This window comes from Rhinatrema bivittatum, chromosome 17 (genome assembly GCF_901001135.1).
Source record: "Rhinatrema bivittatum chromosome 17, aRhiBiv1.1, whole genome shotgun sequence".
Lineage (NCBI taxonomy): Eukaryota > Metazoa > Chordata > Amphibia > Gymnophiona > Rhinatrematidae > Rhinatrema > Rhinatrema bivittatum.
Genome location: NC_042631.1, coordinates 43647745 through 43667117, shown reverse-complemented (window position 1 = coordinate 43667117; position 19373 = coordinate 43647745). Strand labels below are relative to the sequence as shown.

The following is a 19373-nucleotide window of genomic DNA, read 5'->3' as shown; positions in this document are numbered from 1 at the left end:
AGTATATCTTTCGGTTTAAGATATTGTTATAGTTTTCTTTTAACTGATTTATTGTGGATGTATTTACTATAATCTGCCCAGAACAGTTTTCTGTTTTGGGCGGAATAAACATTTTTTGTAAACAAATAAAATAATAAATAAATTAATAAATGTGCTATACGTAAATCCTTAAAGTTTAGAACTTTTAGTTATTTTTTTTCTTTTGCATAAAATGAAACATCTTAAGTCCTCCTTATTTCTAAGAAGTGAAGGTAGTTATCAACATAGTTGATGACAGCAGAAAAAATACCAACTGGTCTATTTAATCTGCCCAGTTATTCCTGTCCACCCTGCTAAGGTTGTATCCCCACTGTCAGCCAGAGAGTATGAATGCCTGTAGGATAGCACTCTTCACCTGAGACTCTGTTTGTCTTTTTTCCCTTTTGTACGCTTCACTCCATTCCCTAGTTTGTTTCCATTCCTGGTCATCCAGCGATAAGTCACAAAGCTGACGAGAGTAATGGATCTATCAGTTGCTTGTCACTTACCGGGTATTCTATTCCATTTGACACGCATACGTCCTTTCGTACTGTGTGGGAGAAACGCAAAACAAGAGTCATGAGCAAGTGTGTGGAAGATGCAGCAATGGTAGAAAAGCGCAAACAAATGAAAGCAATAGAGACGAGAGCTCAGAGTGTAGGGTAACCAGCCCACAGCTCTGTAATACTACATGAATGCTTTGCTAAATGTCATTGAATTTGTATTTTATAAGAAGGGCCTTCACTTTCAGGTTTTATTTTATTTTTTTTATGGGAACTTTAATGTGACTTTTCTACTGGTTTGTTTCCTGTGAGTAATAACAAAGGTATTTGTTCCACTGATTTTTTTTTTTTTTGTTATCGCATTGAAATTCTCAAGCAAAATAAAATAAAAACTAAAAACAAAGGTATTTATTCATCGAATTTTTTGTTTTGAATATAAGTTTCTATGGGCTCTGTGGATTAGTGGGTTATAAATTTATAAAATAAATACAAATACTGGGAACAGAAAAAGTCTATTATCCCATGGTAAGCCACCATTTCACAGTCAGAATTTAGAAGTTGCAACCTGATAAATATTCCTCATGAAAACAATGCAGAAATGGAACTTTTGTCTCATAGAAGTAATGACCTGTGCCTGTGGCCTTACCAGAAGATATAGAAAGTTCCAGCATGCATGTATTCACCAGCAAATACCCTTAATAACTGTCTTACCTGTAGATGGAGCAGGTTATATATTTTTATTTATTTATTTATTTATTTAGTATTTTTCTATACCGACCTTCATGGTTAAATACCATATCAGGTCGGTTTACATCGAACAAGGGGATAGTAACAGAAAATACATATTTAAATAAGTGGATAAACAGAAGAATCAAAGTTACATTCAACAGGGATGGTAAAAACTTGGAAGCTTAAGCAGCTGGAAAGAAAGGTCTAAGAAGGCATAAAGTTAAGTAAACATAAAAGCATAAAAACCAACACGGTAACATGGTTAGTGCTAGATTAAATGGTTAGAAGAGACTTGTGCTTGTGGGAGTTAAAGGATGTCAAAGTCCATAGGTCTTGGGAAGTGTTAATCATCTATTGTGTGTCCGATGGATCTGGGAAGGCTTGTCGGAACAGCCAAGTCTTGAGTTTTTTAATTAAATAAAGATCCCACATCAATATCAAAATCTGCTGGAGCCCATGGTTTGCATTTGATTTGAAGCATCGGTGTACCCTTGTGCCTAATTTTTGTAATCCATACATGATAGTCTTTTGGAGATCATTTTTTAAAACTTTTAAAAGCATTTCATTTGTGCTGTTTCTAATTTTGCTTGTATGCAGATTTTGTATTTATGAAAAAAAAATCAACCCTCAGAGAAAAGTAATGGGAAAAACAGCATGCAGTCTCACACAGAATATGACATGGTATAGAGTGGCTCATATTTCATGGATAATCTTCTGGGACTCCTCACTTCTCCTATGTGCAGTAATTTCTCTAAAGCTGACAACAGACACTGTCCTCTCACCCACAGTGTCTCAAAACCTGATTTCAAACTTCCCTCTGTGAGCAGCATCCATAATCACCTGCCAGCGTTCTGGGTTTCTAATCCCTTTGCCTTGAGGCTCTGTACTGCTTTACTACTGTTTTCCTTTGGTTTCACTCTTTGGATGGTTCCAGTGCCATCTGAATGGTTTTTCAATTAGTGTCCATTCACACTGTGTGCTCCCAAGCTTTCAGGGGCACCTCTATGTACTGATGAACACATTTTAAGATTTGAAATTACCAGTTTTACCAATTAATCGAGCAGTTTGCCCAGTCCTTCTGCAGTTTATGACCACCCTCCTGGATCTTCAGCCTGAAGTCCTCCCATATCACCCAGACCCCTAACGCAGTCATTTTTTCACTTTTAAGATATTTCCGATCCCTTACACCAAATATTGAACAGAAGTAAATATATGCAAGAAAAAGACATATGCGCATCACGTTGGCAGGTTGTAAAATAGCAACTTATTGCATAAATGTTGGCCCCTCCCTGGAATGTTCCTGGCCCGCCCCTTTTTTATGCCAAAATTTACTCAAAGTCCGTGATTTACATGCTGCTTATGTTGTGGGTTTTAAATTAGTGTATACAGTACTTGTGTATATGCTTTTTAACATGCTCTCATGCTATTTTTTACACGCAAATCTTTTGAAAATTCATCTCCTACTTTTGATGTATCTAAAATAGCATTTATTCCAGTGCAAGCTACTTGTACACACGAAGCTCCTGAAAATTCACCCCATAGGTTTCATTTTCATACCTACATGCATTTTTTTTGTCTATGGAAAACTACCCCACAAAAAGCAGATACCAGTGATGTGCACACTGTGCACCTGTGGCAAATTTCAAAGCAAAAGCCTGCCGATTATTACCCTGTATGAACAGTTTGCAAATTGCCCCATGAGTAAATGGCATCTTTGGATGAGCCCTGGTAGGACCTCAGCAAAACAATGTGAAATCAGACTACGAAAGGCAACACTCAAAGCAGTGAAAGGAAACCAGATTCTCACCACAAGAGAAAACAGGACAGCATTCTCCTTTAGGAATTGTTTCATTTGGCTGGAGGCCTACATCACAAATCACTGATGTTTGATTGCAGGTCGATACATCGCATTCTAAAAGGATAAGAAATAAATGCAGTGTTTACAAGTTACAGCATACTTATTATTTTAAAAAGGGCTGACGTGTGCTGATATAGTCAGGTGACCAGTTATAAAGTCAGAGAATGGAGAAGACTCAGTGATGAGTCACATTGACAAAGGACATAAAATAAGAAGAATGTAACTGCAAATAACAGCCACTGATGTTTCAATAAACCAGAGCTAATATCTATTACTTTATTTATTTTGTTTGAGTTCTATGCTGCTTATTCACAGCCCAGAGTGGCTTACAAGTTTACATACACAATATATCAACGAAACAATAGACAAATACAAATATAACACATAAACAAAGTACGTTTTCAAAGTAAAAACAGCCGTAGTTACTTCCAGATCAGCATACTTATCTGCTTATTGGAATATTAAGTAAATAAAGTTGTAGAATTTGATCTGGTACTTAATTACATTACTTTTATTTTGGAGGCCTGTATAGCACAGTCTGCAGAAAAAAAGTCATACAGAAGAATATAAAGATGTTTATTATTTATTTAATAGTGTAAACCAAAAAGGAAAATGTAGCTCCAAAAAGGCAAAAAGAGTATTATCACTCTTACTCATCATCACAATTTTTTATTGTAACAATTATTGTGTATAATATTATTTTTTTATTAATTTTATAATAGCTAAAGCCGCATCAGCAAGCCAGACAAAGTCCCTCGTGTTCAACAAGGGCTTCCGCTCTTCTCAATCATTTGCGGTTATGTTTGTAACAGTTTTCAAAAAATATATTTTCCAAAAAATGCTTGCTAAATGCACTGTTGTTATGTTGTTAATTACATTAATCAAAAATACTCATAATAAGATCTTGTGCTATTTTTTTACGTGCACATTTTTTGAAAATTCACCTCCTACTTTTGATGTATCTAACAGGTCGATACTGTAACGTGCGGTTGAAGATTTCCCGTCTGTAACGTGCTGGGAGCGCACAATTCGGACTCGTAAGGCGATCCAACGATACAGTCTCCAGTTTCACGCGTCCTTAGCGCTTCTTAAAACAGACGCATAACCCTTTCCGCACGCAGCATGTATATGATATGTAAATGAACGAATTAGCTGTATAATGAAGGAATTAGCTATTCCCCTCCAATACTGTAACGCGCGCCCCGACTATCGCTGTCATTTTGCCCCGCGTTTAACCTGCTACACTTACGCCTACCCCTACCCCTGCGTTTAGAGGCAGGGGTAAGGGTAGGCGGCAAGCTTTCCCCCAGCCCCCTCTCACCTGCCCTGGCCGCGTCCATGGATGCTGGCCTCCGGGGCAGCCCCAGTCCTCCCCCCTCCTCCCGAAGAAAAAAAAAAGCGAAAAAAAAGTTGCAAGAGAGAGAGAGGGGAGGGAGGACGGCAATCTACGCTCGGCGACTTTACTTTTACAGCCCCCCTCCTCCGGACATCGTGGCTTCCCCATGCCAGTTCCCCCTCCCCTCCTCCCGAAGAAGGGCGCGAAAAGCAGCCTTGCTCCGGGAGGGAGGGAAGAAGGGACTGGCAGTGTAAAGCGGCGAAGCAACTTACTTTTTGCAGCACCTTCCGGACATCGGACGACCTCTCCTGCCTCCAGCTGCTCGCGAAGATGGACGCCTGCACGGCCGCTGAAGACGTGACGTCACATGCCTGACGCCAAACGTCGTGACGCCACGTCTTCAGCGGCCGTGCAGGCGTCCTTCTTCGCGAGCAGCTGGAGGCAGGAGAGGTCGTCCGATGTCTGGAGGGGGCTGCAAAAGTAAGTCGCTTCGCGCTTTTCGCGCCCTGCTTCGGGAGGAGGGGAAGGGGAACTGGCACGGGGGAAGCCACGATGTCCGGAGGGGGGCTGCAAAAGTACGTCGCCGAGCATAGGATTGCCGTCCTCTCCCCTCTCTCTCTCGCAACTTTTTTTTTCACTTTTTTTTTTGCTTGGGAGGAGGGGAGAGGGGGACGGCAATCCTGACTTCCTGGTATCTGTCATTTCAAAATGACATTTTGAAATGACATTTGAAATGACAGATACCAGCGTGGCCGTGAAGCGTTAGGCCCGAGCACCCAGGTTACTGTATAGGCACTCTATACCGTAAAATGGGTTGCGCGGGCCTAACGCTTCCCTAACACTTCGCAGCCGCGGCATGCATTTGCATGCAATTAGAAGAGAGTATCGAGCGGTAGGTGAAGAGAACTGTGCGTGCGGGGAACGAGGGTGCGCCAGGCACTGCCGCACTCTTTCTACCACGGCCTTAGAGTATCGACCTGTAAAATAGCATATATTCTGGTGCAAGCTACTTGTAGAAACAAATAGGTTCTTTTTTGGATTTATTATTTATTTAAAATATCTTATAGTTCACCTTATATTAAAGCAACCATACTAAGTGGATCAGAGGTAGGTTACATTGGCAAAAACTGAGAAATAGCTGCTGAGACTGCTACATGCTAATATCATCTCACTATAAATAGGCAAAGAGGCTACAATGTAATATCGCAGGGGTGGCCAGCTCTTGTCATCAGGAGCCTCCGACAGGCCTGGATTTACACAATGCATAAGCAGCAGTCAGTGCATGCAAATCTGTGACAAGCATATGCATTGAGGATATTTTGAAAACCAGACCTGTTTTTGGTTCTTTAGGATCAGAGCTGGCTACCCCTACAATATCACATTTTCATCTGCCATGATTAGCACAAACATACAACTTGTGCTACAGGAAATATTACTCATGGCATCAGTCAATTTTCTCAAAATCACCTCCATTTTACATATCTATAATTGCTCCGTTGTCTCATTTCCTTAATTTCCAAAAGGGTTAAACTATGGAAGGATTAAGGAAAGGAAACGCCCTCTCCCTGGGGTTGGGAGGAGCAGGCTCAGCCAGTGCAGGCTCTGGGTGACAGGCGCAGTGGGGCTCCACAGTGTGAGTCAGTTAAAATGCAGCCTTTAAAATTAACAATGAGAATGCCTAAAATAAGAAGCCCTCTCTGACCCTTCTAATTCACGACACATGGAATGTGTCTAAAATGTCAATATATACAGTAATTTTTGAGAATAACATGTTTTAATATAATACCAATGAAATGCTTCATCCCATAAAGAGCCACCATATACCACTGAAGAGCTGGAAATCATAGTAATGATCTAGAATATTCTTTACTGAAACAGCATTCTAAGAATATGAGCTGCAGTTTTCAATTTTTATATTTCTCTAGGGACTTTGCACTTAAAAGAGTTACTAACAGGATTGGAAATTTATTAATAAAATATTAAGTAAAACAGGAATGATATTTAAGGATTTTACTTTCCACAAAATGGGAAAAGTCATATTAGCATAGGGATTTAAAGATTTTATATATAGTATGTATGTATATATGCATTTACATTTATATATTATACTGTCCATCTAATAAGCTCAGGGTAGTGTACAACAAACAGATATACACAATTGTATATAAAGTAATCATAAAAAAGTAAAAGATAAAAATAAAATATATTACAACTCAATCAGCCAAATATAACATAAAACAGCTAAGTGAACTAAGGTTATTATCAGGCATAATCCCCTATAGGCAGTGAAAAATATCAGAGATGATATCCCACTGTATGCAGTGAATATTGTCAGATATCCCTCTGTATGCAGTGAACAATCAAAGATGATATCCCCTGTATACAGTGAACAATCAGAGATGATATCCCCCCTGTATGCAGTGAATGTCAGAGATGATATCCCCCAGTAGGCAGGGAATGGGAGAAAACTCTTGCTCAATGTGACTACATGCTCATGCCCTCCTGCTTTTCCCCATTCCATCTATGGACTTGAGGTCTTGCTGTTCTTACAGGAATTGGATGTTCATAGATGGAAAACGATTAAACCAGAACCAGGTCAGCCTGTCCCTTATGATAAGAAGCTATCCGAGCATCATTCTTTAGACAGGTTAGGTCATAGACTCTGATGCCTGAAAGTGTGGAGAACTCTGCACTATTCCAGGCCGACTGTCAGCGAGTTCCACTCTGACACCGTAATTTCCAAAAGGGCTTCTCTGTCTTTGTCCATTGCAGAAAGCTTTTAAATACTTAAATGCTCTGTTTAGTCCCTCAGTTTCTCTCACGCCCACAGACAATATCTTTTTCTGTAGCATGAAACATATCATAATGATTACAGTACAAGAAATGCAGTAAACTGCAGGAACAAAACATAGAGAACCCGTATGTAACTGCCCTCTTTGTGATTTCTTTATAAAGCCAGCTTACCGCACACGGTCTCATTGCAGCACGTATTGTTTGGGTCCTTCTGGGTTCTGGACACCTGTCCTTCCTTCAGGCATGTATTAGATGGGGTTTTACAAGTGGAAGGTACGGCAACCATGGACTGATTTGAACAGGTGTACATCTGGCAGTTGGCTGTCCATGTGTCTCCAGGCTGGGGAAATTAATATGAGTCAGAAGAAGCAAAGGAGGAAGCTCTTGTACAAAGTCTGTGAACTTCCAGAATGGAAATGCTCTATCCACAAGTACTATATGAACTTGTTGTGACAATTTAGTGCTATGGAACTGAGAGCCTCCCTTGACTGACTTGTATGGAAACTATTTTTAGGAGTCGATGATAACAAAGTTCAGTTCAGGGATCTATGTGCTCCTGTATAAAAGATGAATTTTCAAAATGTTACCTGGTGAGAAAATTAGCATATAGGCACGTAAGCAGCTTGTCTATGCATATTCCATATTTTATAAGTCTAAAATATACATGTCAGTATATAAAAGCTTTAAGGCTTTACATAAATAAATAAATAAATAAATAAATAAATAAATACATTTTCCTTTTCATGCACACATATGTGTGTATAAAAGGGGCAGACTAGGGGCATTCCTGGGTGGGGCCTACAGTTGCGTGCATAAGATGTCATTTTAAAAGACACTTACATGTGTATATTTGCCAACTTATTCACATAATTTTACACCTGCTAATTACCTGGTGTAATATAACCATATTTATTGTGTAGTATTGATTGGGTGGGAGGTCTGCGTGAACAGGAGGGGGGGGAGGTGGGTTCAGGCTGAAGAGCCAGGAGGGTCTCGATGACCTGAAGGACTGGGTAAAATGTTGGACTAATTGGTAAACTGTTAATTTTGCTCATGCGCGTATGTTTTAAAATACACTGACTTACGCATGTAACTTGGGACATGCAAGAAAATCTTATATTGCTTTCACTTAGGGGCGTGCAGAATAAAACATTTCTTTTTGGTTTATTCATTCATTTTGTTGAGGTGTAAGTCTGCAGAAATTCCTTTTTAAGCCTAAAACGACAGGGTGAGGGGTTTGGGTAAACTGCAGTGGATGCAGGCCGAAGAACCAGAGGGGTGTGGATGACCTCGAGATAGACTGGGCAAACCGGTGGACTCATGGGTAAAACTGACTGCCCTTCATGCGAGCATGTTTTAAAATCCGCCTATGTGCGTGCATTAAAGCCAACCAAATCCTAAGGAAGATACATGAGCTTCGTTTGCTATTGCAACTGCTTAAAATTAAGAGCACACACATGCATGCTTGGTGTACTTTACATCGTGCCCGTGCTAATGCGCACATGATTTAAAAATTGCTGCGCATGTGCACACGTGCGAGCGTTTATGGGTGCCCGCGCGCGCTTGTTTTAAAGTTACCATTAGAGGTTCCTTAGTGGCTAGAGGATGGAAGTGAAGAACCGGGATAACCTGTGACGTTTGGTGAAACATTTCTGCATGGGGTAACCTGCACAGCGCACAAGTTACAACCAGCCTGTGGTGCATTCAAGGGATCCATCTGGGCATATCTTATAATAAATTTATGGTTTAACTATCTGGCTGCTTACATTACTTCAGCAAAGTTTGATCAAGTTCACTCGTGATGGTAATGAGGCAGAGGCAGTCTGATTTGGTGTTTCTGGTAGTGGTAAGCCCTCTGTGATCGTCAAGAAGGAATATATAAATAAAGTTGGGAGAGAAAAGTCTGGCCATCTGCTTTTATGGCTGCAGCCTTGTTATGCTTAGGGTAACCTGCATGGAACATATATGTGCCTGTATATACTAATTTTATGCACATAAATGTTTCGAAAATTCACCCCTATATTTTTAGGATCACTTATCCCAGGTCACCCTACTGAATAAAGAGTAAAAACCTAAGGGGATATTATATTACCAAAATGTATTCGGTGCTGCATCACTAAAACTAGCGTCACAGATAGCTTTTTCTCCAACCATACTTGTAGGGATCCTGCTGAAGCTAGTCATCCTACTCAGGATACTTCTATTATAGATCTTTGTGGGGCTGAGGCCTGTACAGTCCAACAAATGAGTGAGAACCAATGGACGACACTTGTGAGAGATGCCAGCAGCTAATGAATTCCTTCAGGAAGCAGGTAAGAGATTTGCAATAGAAAGTGACCAAGCTGAGTCAAATACAAAAGGATGAATAGATTTGTTAAAAGAAATACACAAAAACTTCCAAGATTATGATGAGCTAAAGATGGTTACAAAGGAAAGAGAGAATGAGGAAAACATTGCTTCCCAGGCAGAAGGAAGCTGGATATTGTCACTTCAGCAGCAGAAACAGCATCACTGTCGAGTCCCCATTAGTTCAGTTAAAGGATAGATACGCAGTCCTAGAATAAGGGAAGGAGGATCTCAGTGTAGCACTGAAAGAATGAGAAATGGGGTTGCTGTTGCTGGCAACGCCCTTCTATAGAGGACAGAGGTGCCAGTCCAGAAATGAGATGCCTGCCAGAAGCCCTGAAAACATTGTTGAAACTCATCAGGCCCTTTACTCCATGCTGTTTATCCATGCAGGCATGAAATATGCCAGCAAATATCCTGAGCAAATCAATGGGACCACAAGACACTGGGAGTACAGGTGAAAGCTGCAGGGATACCTGGATACCTTCCAGTAAAGGTATGGAAAGGGATAGGCACATCTTAAAGATGAACGTGACTGCACAGATGGTATTGACAACAGGACTTTGATTCCTTGCACAATGGTGCAGTATTTCACAAAGATGACCTCCTGAGTCTGGGTGAGATATGCTTTACAAAGAAGGTTAACAGTACCTTTGCCTTTAAGGGATTCAGTGAATCCCCAGCCCATAGTGCCACCCCAAATTTATACATTGGATCAGGCAGGGATAAACCAAACGCCTAGCTACACCTCCCCCCACCCATGGGCAGCAGGAGTTGCATTTATCCAAACATCATCTCCTGTGTGGGTGGATGTCAGTGGGCGACTGAGCATGGCTGGGTGAGAGCCTGAGGGGGTGGGGATGTATATGTATGTGTGACTGCCTCTGTGTGTGTGTGTGTATGTGTGTGTGGGGATGACTACCTAGGTGGATGGGTGACCGCCTGGGTGTGTGTGTGTGTGTGTGTGTGTGTGGCTGAGATCTGTGTATATGTGGGTGAGAAGTTGTGTGGTTGTGTGTGAAGGCTGTATCTGTGTAGGGATGGGTGGGTGAGTGACTGCCTGTATATGTGACTGCTTTTGTGTGGGTGGGAGGTGAGAACCTGGGTGGGTGAGAGCCATTGTGTGTATGTGTGACTGTGTGGTTATGGGTGCATGACTGCCTGTCTGTGTGTGGATGACTACCTGGGTGAATGGGTGAGAGCCTGGGTGCATGCTTGTGGGTTACAGGCTATGTGTGTATGTGTGGGGGAGGTTGAGAGCCTGTGTGTGTGTATGACTGCTTGTATGTGGGTATAGGTGGATGACTGTCTGTGTATGTTTGGGTGGGTGACTGCCTGGGTGGATGTATAGGTGAGAGCCTGTGCATGTGTATGTGTGTGTGGGTGACAGCTAGTGTGGGAGGGTGTGAGGCAATGTATATGTGTGTGAGTTTGAGTTTGAGTGGAGAGCTTGTGTGGGTGTACATGTGTGAGGGAGTGAGAGCATGTGTGTGTGAGTGAGAGAATAAAGCTTGTACAGCTCTCCATCCCCCAATCCACAACAGTCTTAGAGTGGCAGGAAATTGAAACATCCCAGAAATGAAGAGAGGGAAATTTTTTAAATCCTGAAGTTTCATTATTGGATGTTTGATAAGTCTGCTGTTTTGAAATATTATATTGGTATTTTGTGAAATGTTATAAACATTTTTTATGAGGTTTTATTCTATTCATCAGTTTTTAAACATTTATTCTTTTTATTAGTAAGGTTTTATTTTTATGATTGATGTTTTATATTTCTTTATTTTGTTGTTGGTCTCTTATTTTGCCTTTGGTAAGGGTCTTTCTGTGTTCTGTATGTGTGGTTAAGGTGAGAGATTCTGCTACCGGTAGTTTATGGTTTCTAGGGGATCTATAGAATTCCATCTTGTTATTTTTTTCAATAGGAAGTGTATTGGTCTTCTAGGGCCTGATGTACTATTTGCAGTGCTGCTCTTTCCTGAGTAGGATTGCTGCTGTTGAGTAATAGGAGTATTGAAATAGAAGATTTGTCTCTTGAGATAAACTGTATTCTAGGGAGGCTATGATAGCTTTTATTGGAGCTAATTAAACATTAAACAGAAATACTGTATGTGAGTTACTGAGACCATAAAAGACCCTTCTTTAGATTTGAATGTCTCTCATCTGACATCTGAAGAAGGGACTTATTTAGTTTTAAAAGCTTTTGTACAATATTTTAGGTACATGTATTTTTTTATTTTACAGGTATTTTAGGCAGCCTGACTTGTTTTGTTTCTAAATAGGAGGTATATTGGTGTTTTAGAGCCTCATGAAATATTTGCAGTGTTGCATTTTTGTAGGTAAGGTTGTAGTTTGAGTGCTGACAGTTAGTGCTGTTTTTGGCATGGAAGTTTACAATATTGCAATTGTTTATTCATAGCTTTCTGAGGGCCAAGCCCACACCCATTACGTGTTACAACAGGCCTAATGCCGTATGGGTTCCATGTGCCTTTTGAATCGAGGGGAGAGGGGGTGAGGGAGTGAGACTGCTGAAGACAGGGGGGGAGGGGAGGGAGGGTGGACAGGCAGCGCTTGTGGGAGGGGAAAGGGGACTGAGAGAGTGATACTGAATCCTCTGCTATAAATGTCGTTGTACACCACTGTTAGCTACTTAGTAAGAAGGGCTTTAAAGTAGGTTCATTGGGTAATGATGAAAAAAGACTTTGGGTAAAGAAGAAAAACAATAAACAGGGTTAAGTAATGGGACTGGGGATGTATACAGAGTCCTGTATCAACTAGACAGGTAAGTACACTGAAGTAGGAGAGACGTGAGATACTGAATGGGACTTGAAAGACAAAAGGTGTAGGGAGCAAGGAGACAGGTAGACGAGGGGTAGACTGGCACATTTCCAATCTGGAAGAACTGGGGGATATATACAAAGGGTATTTTTATCTTTACAGAAAGAAAGTTCAAAATTATCTGCATAAAAATGGAAACTAAGAAATGAAAGGTAGGAGTGATAGTGATTGAGACAGCAAAGTAAAAAAACAAAGAGAAAACAAGAAGTGGGAGGTAGAAAAACAGTTTGGAAGCCATTGGTGCAAATGTTCATAGACTAACAAAATCAGTGAGCTTGAGTCCACCATAGTGCATGAAGACACTGATACGTTTGGGGGTCACTGAATCATGGCTCAGTGGTAATCAGGACTGGGAGGCAACCATACCGGGATATACCAGAGGAGTTATTTGGTCCCTGTCTGTGAGGCTGCTTTGCTGACTGCCATATTGTAAATTCCTGGATCTTTTCTGAATACCACCCAACTTCCTCGCCAAGATTTTAATTAAGTCCTTGTAAGGGAGTATACCAGAAACTCCCTCAAACCACTGTAAGGGACTGGCCACTGCTGTCTAGCCTGGTCCTCCTTAAGAATCAGCCCCTCAAGGGATTCTGGGTGAAGGGAGGCCCAGAAGGATTAGACAAGGCCCTGGGGAGGAGGCAGAAGGCCACTGTATGAGAAAACCTATGTGTGATGCCTCTGTGCTACCTGAACTTTAAGATGAGCTGCATCATTTGCTTTGCTTTGCACTTCATTTTTTTCACTGTAAATTAATTGCAGAAAAAGAAAACATCCTTCTTATTCTTTCTGGCTGTATCCAAGCCGCTATCATCCAAGTTACCACAGTCCTTATGACTAAGCAGTATAACAGTAAACTGGACTGTATGCCTTTAAATAATTAATAGCACTGAAGAATCCACATTTAAACTTTTGTATGGATTAACATGAGCTCTTTTCATATCAAACCATTGATGATTATATTGCACTTTTAACAGCATGTGACAAAGAAATAGCAAGTATTTATAAAATATAAGCTAATGTCTGTTATGAATAAGTTCATGTTCTTACCTGATGCATCTGTCCATTGGCAATGCATGCAGTTTGTACTGAGGAATCAGAAAATAACCGTTAGTGTAACATTGTAAAAGGCTGGAAACAGATTGCCAGGTAAAGAAATATACTGTATTCTGAAATGTTAGGGCAAACCCTGCTATTGAGCTGTGCTGTATCTGTGATTAGAGCAGCAGGGTGAACCTGCTTCTCCCACAGACACACCTTGAAGTCTTGGGCAAATCGCTTCACCATCCATTTACTTAGGTACAATTTAGCTCGCAAGTCTTCTTAGGCAGGAAATAACTGCAGTACCTGAACTGTAACTCACCTTGGCCTCAGGTTTGGAAAAGACAAGTAATTACATCTAAAATTCCAAATCCAGTGTAAAATGAAGAAAGGTTGGAAACAGGGAACTATACTGTATTCTGAAATGTTAGGGCAAACACTGCTATTCAGCTGTCCTAGAGTGAGCTACACCTGTGACAATATTCTAGGACATGGTCGCAGGTTGTCCCTAGCTTTCTCCAGTCCTCAGTCACATTGTTAGGCCATGTGTAGTGCATTGAACTACATCCCTTCCAAAGGAATCAAGTTCATGTGAAAATGGCAGGTAACCAGAGAATAGCAGGAGCTCCTGTTTCCAGGGGCACAGCCCAGGAGCCCGAGGGTTGCTACTAATTTCTCTTTTCCCTGATATCCTGTGTTCTGTAAACATTTTGTATGAAAAGAAGGCACTTACTACAGGTTACATTAGGACAACAGCTATCCTCAGAAGTTGTTTCCACCATGACATAGCCTGGATCGCAGGTCTTTGTGACGGCAGTGCACTGCGTGATGTTACATTCTGAAAGAAGGAAAAGGTCTGATTACTGAGCCAGCCTGCAGAGTCGGGAAGGCCAAGGCTAAATGACACATAACTTAGGACTTATTTTTAGGGGATACTTGTTGGTATTGAGTACTGGCATATTTTTCCTCCACCTGCTTTATGTGCCCTGCGATCCCTCAAAAGAACTTGTGAATACCGGCATCTGAGTTTCCAGAAAGATAGCACTGCTCAAAACTAGCTGACCACTCAGTGAATTGCAGCCAGTTTACAAAACCAAAGACTTGACGATCACACTCTGGAGCTCTCCCAGGATGAAAGCTGCTACCCGACACAGCACAATCATTTTATAAGGGCAGGAATGCCAATAAGCGAAAGCTCATCAGACAGTGCTTCGGGTGAGAGAAATATGGAGATATTTTAGTCTCCCACAGGAATAAGGAATATGAGGAGGAAAAAATGGTAACAATTCTGGTAGAAAACAAATCAAATCTGCTTTAGAGGAATTTCTCTCAACAAATGCTAATAAAAATAGTAATTTCAAAATATGGAGGCCTATATTCAAATCTAAGAAAAACAACGGGGAATCATGCACATATACAGCATAACGTTTAATACAAATTTCAAATATCAATTTTATAAAAATACTAATTCAAATTCATATATATACCATTAAGCGCTGAAATGTGCCCCATTGATATTTGAAATTTGTATTAAACGTTTTGCTGTATATGTGCATGATTCCCTGTTGCTATTATATAAGAACGAAAGATGTGCCGTATATTATCCTATTTCCAACAATGGCCAGTCCAAGTCACAACCACCTGGCTAGTACCCAAACATTAAATAGATCCCAAGCTACTAATGCAGTAACAAGCAGTGGCTATTAATTATTGATAGCAGTTTATGGGTTTCTCCAAGAATTTATCCAAACCTTTTTTAAACTCAGCTACACTAACTGCCTTAACCACATCCTCTGGCAATGAGTTCCAGAGCTTAATTGTGCATTGAGTGAAAGAATTTTCTCCGATTTGCTAACTTCATGGAGTTCCCCCTGTCCTTCTATTATCTCAAAGAGTAAATAACCAATTGACATTTACTCATTCAAGTACTTTCATGATTTTGTAGACCTCTAGCATATTCCCCCCTCAGCTGTCTCTTCTCCAAGCTGAACAGCTGCAACCTGTTTAGTCTTTCCTCATAGGGGAGCTGTTCCATGCCCTTTATCATTTTGGTCGCCCTTCTCTGTACTTTCTCCAGTGCAACTATATCTTTTTTGAGATGTGGCGACCAGAATTGTACACAGTATTCAAGGTGCAGTCTCATCATGGAGTGATACAGAGGCATTATGAAATCCAATGTTTTATTCACCATTCCCTTCCTTTTTTTGACTGCCACAGCACACTGAACCAACAATGTCAGTGCTGGATGTATTATCCACTATGACGCCTAGATCTTTTTCTTGGCTGGTAACTCCTAATATGGATCTTAACATCATGTAATTACCCTACAGCAAGGGTTATTTTTCCCTATATGCACTTGTCCACATTAAGTTTCATCTGCCATTTGGATGTCCAATCTTCCAGTCTCACAAGATCCTCCTGCAAATTATTCTTAGGATTGTATCCTACCAGGGAGTATTTTTCAGTACCTTCTTGATCTGTTAACCTAATGGCCAATATTCAAAGCCATTTCGCTAGATAACTCCAAAGCTATTTAGCTAAATGGAGAGTTTTGAATATCTCTGGTACTTATTCAGCTGAATTTAGCAGGATAAGCCATTATCTAGCTAAAATGTATCGAAATAAAGGAATCCCAGGGGTGTTCCTGGGTGGGATTAAGTTACCCTAATAACTTAGCCAGCTAACATAGATATAAATTATTTGGCTACCTCAAGACGTGGCCGAGAGAGGAAGTCTAAAGTTACTTAGCCTTGTGTGGCCAGAACTTTGGCTTAACCAAATAATATAGCCAGTTAAGCAGTGATGGCCTGTTACCCCCACCTAAAACAAAATGTTGAGTGGGCCTAGCAGCCTGAATCCATGACCCCAGTGAGTGTTTAAAAAATGGCTTGCTGATCCAACTGACCCACATTCCCATCAAACCCTTCCTGGTATTATAAAAAATTGATTAGTGATTGGCACTACCCTTCCCTCCACCGCTCCCACCTCCACCCCAGTTAGGGATTGTGTCAAATGAAGGCCTCATATACTCCCCCCACCTCCCCCTACAGAAGGTTAGGATCTCTTGTTTGACTCTATTCCATACCAACCAAAAAAACCTTCACCAATTAAATAAACAATTTTAAATGCACAGGCTAATTTATAACTAAGGAGGCCCCCTTTTCAGGGCTGGGATCACAATACACTGTGATCCCAGCAGCGTCTAGCATTGCTCAGGCAGCAACGCTGGAAGTGTAAGCCACCAACATTGCTTTCAGAGATTCTTTATTCAATTGCATAAGTTATCAGTTGTAAATTTTCGTAGTACTGGCCTCATAGCATGTAACAATTCATTAGAAAGGGCCCCATATATTATTAAGCAATTTTTCCATAGATATAAAGTGGGAGGAAACATAGGCCCAAAGCGAGGGCTTAAACATCTACAAATAAACACAACACCAGCACCCCATACTGTATGATAACCCTGCCCCATTGTTGTGATGCTGTCATAAATGTAACTTACCACAAACATATTGTTGGCAGCATGGATCTGTGTCATCTGGCTTGGTTACCATCACCTCACCAGGTTTACATTGAATAGGTGCAGGTGCAGCACACTGAGATTCAATGATCAGTTTTTGTGATTCACAGGTGTATCTCTTACAATCCACCTCCCATGTCTGTCCAACCTGTAGAGATTGAAATCATAGAAACACATGAGTGAAACCAAATAATGGATAGAGTGCTTGTGAATGAGAAGAAAGAGTTCCCATAACCAAAGTGCGGGGCTAATCTATGAACCAAGATTAATTCAGTCTGAGGGGAGCTCAGTAGTGTCGGGCAAACTGATTGACATCACCACACATGGGAACAACAGAATCAAGTCTTTCATGATTTAACTCATACATTCCTAATTACTAGCCATCTGGAAATATATAGATTAATGAGGCAGTGCAAACATGGATTTAGAAAATGGAAGACATATTTATTTACATTTTTCAACCAGCACTGCAAAGATCATGGCGATTTACAAAATTAAAACATACTTAAATTAAAAACATCACAAAGTCAGAAAACTAATACATATAACTAATTAAACTTAATGTCTAAGTACTCATTATATTTCTCTTACAAATATATGAACATAAATTGCCATTCTAGGTCAGACCAAAGGTCCATCAAACCAGCATCCTGTTTCTAACAGTGGCCAATCCAGGTTAGAAGTACCTGGCAAGTATCCTAACAGTAAATACATCTCATGCTACTGATGCTGGAAATAAGCAGTGGCTATTCCCTACGTCTACTTGGTTAATAACAGTTTATGGACTTCTCCAGGAACTTGTCCAAACCTTTTTTAAACCCAGCTACACTAATGTCCTTAACCACATCTTAGAGCAATGAATTCCAGATCCTAATTGTGAGTTGTGTGAAAAAGAATTTTCTCTGATTTGCTTTAAATGTGTACTTACTAATTTCATGGAAGGCCTCCTAGCTCTTTTATCTGAAAGAGTAAATAACTGATCCATGTTTACCCTTTCTAGTCTTTTCATGATTTTATAAACCTCTATCTGGTGACTTGTAGTTCAAAATGCATAAGGCGTTGGTTTAGGAAGCCATGGAAGGTCTTGGGGTCCCCATTATAATGTGGTGGTGAAGCCAAATGAAGGATTAGCGCTGACGGCAACACTGGTGGAGGTGGAACCACCACTAGGGTTAGAAGTGGCAAGCTGTTGACTTGCATAGAATCTAGGCAAGCAGCAAGACCCTGCAGGAGCCCAGTGATGTGGGGGGATAAACCTATTGCTGCTGAACCCTGTAGATCAAACCTTGGAGAAACTACAGTGAAGACCTATCTGTGGAGTTCATGGTCTCTGCAATCTGTTATGCTCTAGGGGTTGGGAGCCCTTGGGCTGCTGCTGCTTAGTTGATGCTGCCTAGCTCATAAAGACATGATCCAGGCCTCAGCAGGCAGCAGCAGCAGATATGTCAACAGACTCAGTATACTGGACAGGTGATGTCACCTGAACCAGCTACCTCCCCCCTCGGATAGAGCCCTTGGGTTCTCAGGCTGGCAGCACTTGCAGGTCCCCTACCTTGTGACTATACTACTGCTCTGGATGGCGTGTAAGTCCCAAAACATAAAAAAAGTAAAGAGATGAGTGGAGTTTTAAGGGTCAGGACTAAGAGGATAAAAGGGAGGCTATTTAACTAGGGGGGGCTGGGGGGGGAGGGTTTAGGAAGTTCTATCCCTTACCTGGGCGAACTGGGAATAAACTGGGAAAATGTCCAATTGCATCGATGCACGTGTATTTTAAAATCCCCGACACGTGGTAGAGGCAGCATTTGTGTGCAATTGTGTGCGTTCACATAAAATTGCATGCACTTGTACGAACTTATGTAATACAGTGGCCGCAATCATAACATGGGCAAGTATCTGCACGTATGGTATCAAATAGGCTGAAAGCGGGTACATGTGTGCCCTATTTGAAATGTAAGCACACAGGAGCACACAAATCCTGATTCATTCATGTAAGTGGGCCAGCTGAGCTGCCAGTATCCCACTACTAGTACACTTCTCCTTAACATAGAAGATTTAGGAAGACAGGGCAGCTAAGAAGTTTTTTATGGCCCTGCAGGGTGTGTAGGTACTATAGTGGCTATTATCGCATGCGACAATAGCCGTGATAACAGCTGCTATAGCACCATAAAAACAGTTTTTCCACTCTACTGCAAAATAAAAAGGTGGTGTTATTTTGGACTTTAAATCCCACATTAATGTGCATTACATTTTTGTGAAATGTGGTAGGAGTCCCTTATTCACATAATTTTCTAGCTTTTGCATACTCATTATCAGATTTGAACATTTATCACACCAAAGGGCCCTATTACATCTTGATGAATGAACCAGTAAGTTAGTGAGAGAGAGAGACTATATCTA

The 19373-nt window shown here is 40.9% G+C and overlaps 1 protein-coding gene across 1 annotated transcript in view; it reads right to left on the bottom strand.

The window, feature by feature from the left end:
* LOC115079494 (extracellular matrix protein A-like) overlaps window positions 1–17961 on the bottom strand; it is a 108513-nt gene extending 90552 nt beyond the window's left edge. The window contains exons 1-7 of the mRNA XM_029583119.1: window positions 17905–17961; window positions 16959–17124; window positions 14190–14294; window positions 13466–13503; window positions 7409–7577; window positions 3058–3162; window positions 528–568 (exon numbers count right to left, since the gene is read on the bottom strand). Coding sequence (XP_029438979.1) covers window positions 528–568; window positions 3058–3162; window positions 7409–7577; window positions 13466–13503; window positions 14190–14294; window positions 16959–17124; window positions 17905–17961 — 681 coding nt within the window. The remainder of the gene's footprint in view (window positions 1–527; window positions 569–3057; window positions 3163–7408; window positions 7578–13465; window positions 13504–14189; window positions 14295–16958; window positions 17125–17904) is intronic.
* Between the last annotated feature and the right edge of the window lie 1412 nt (window positions 17962–19373).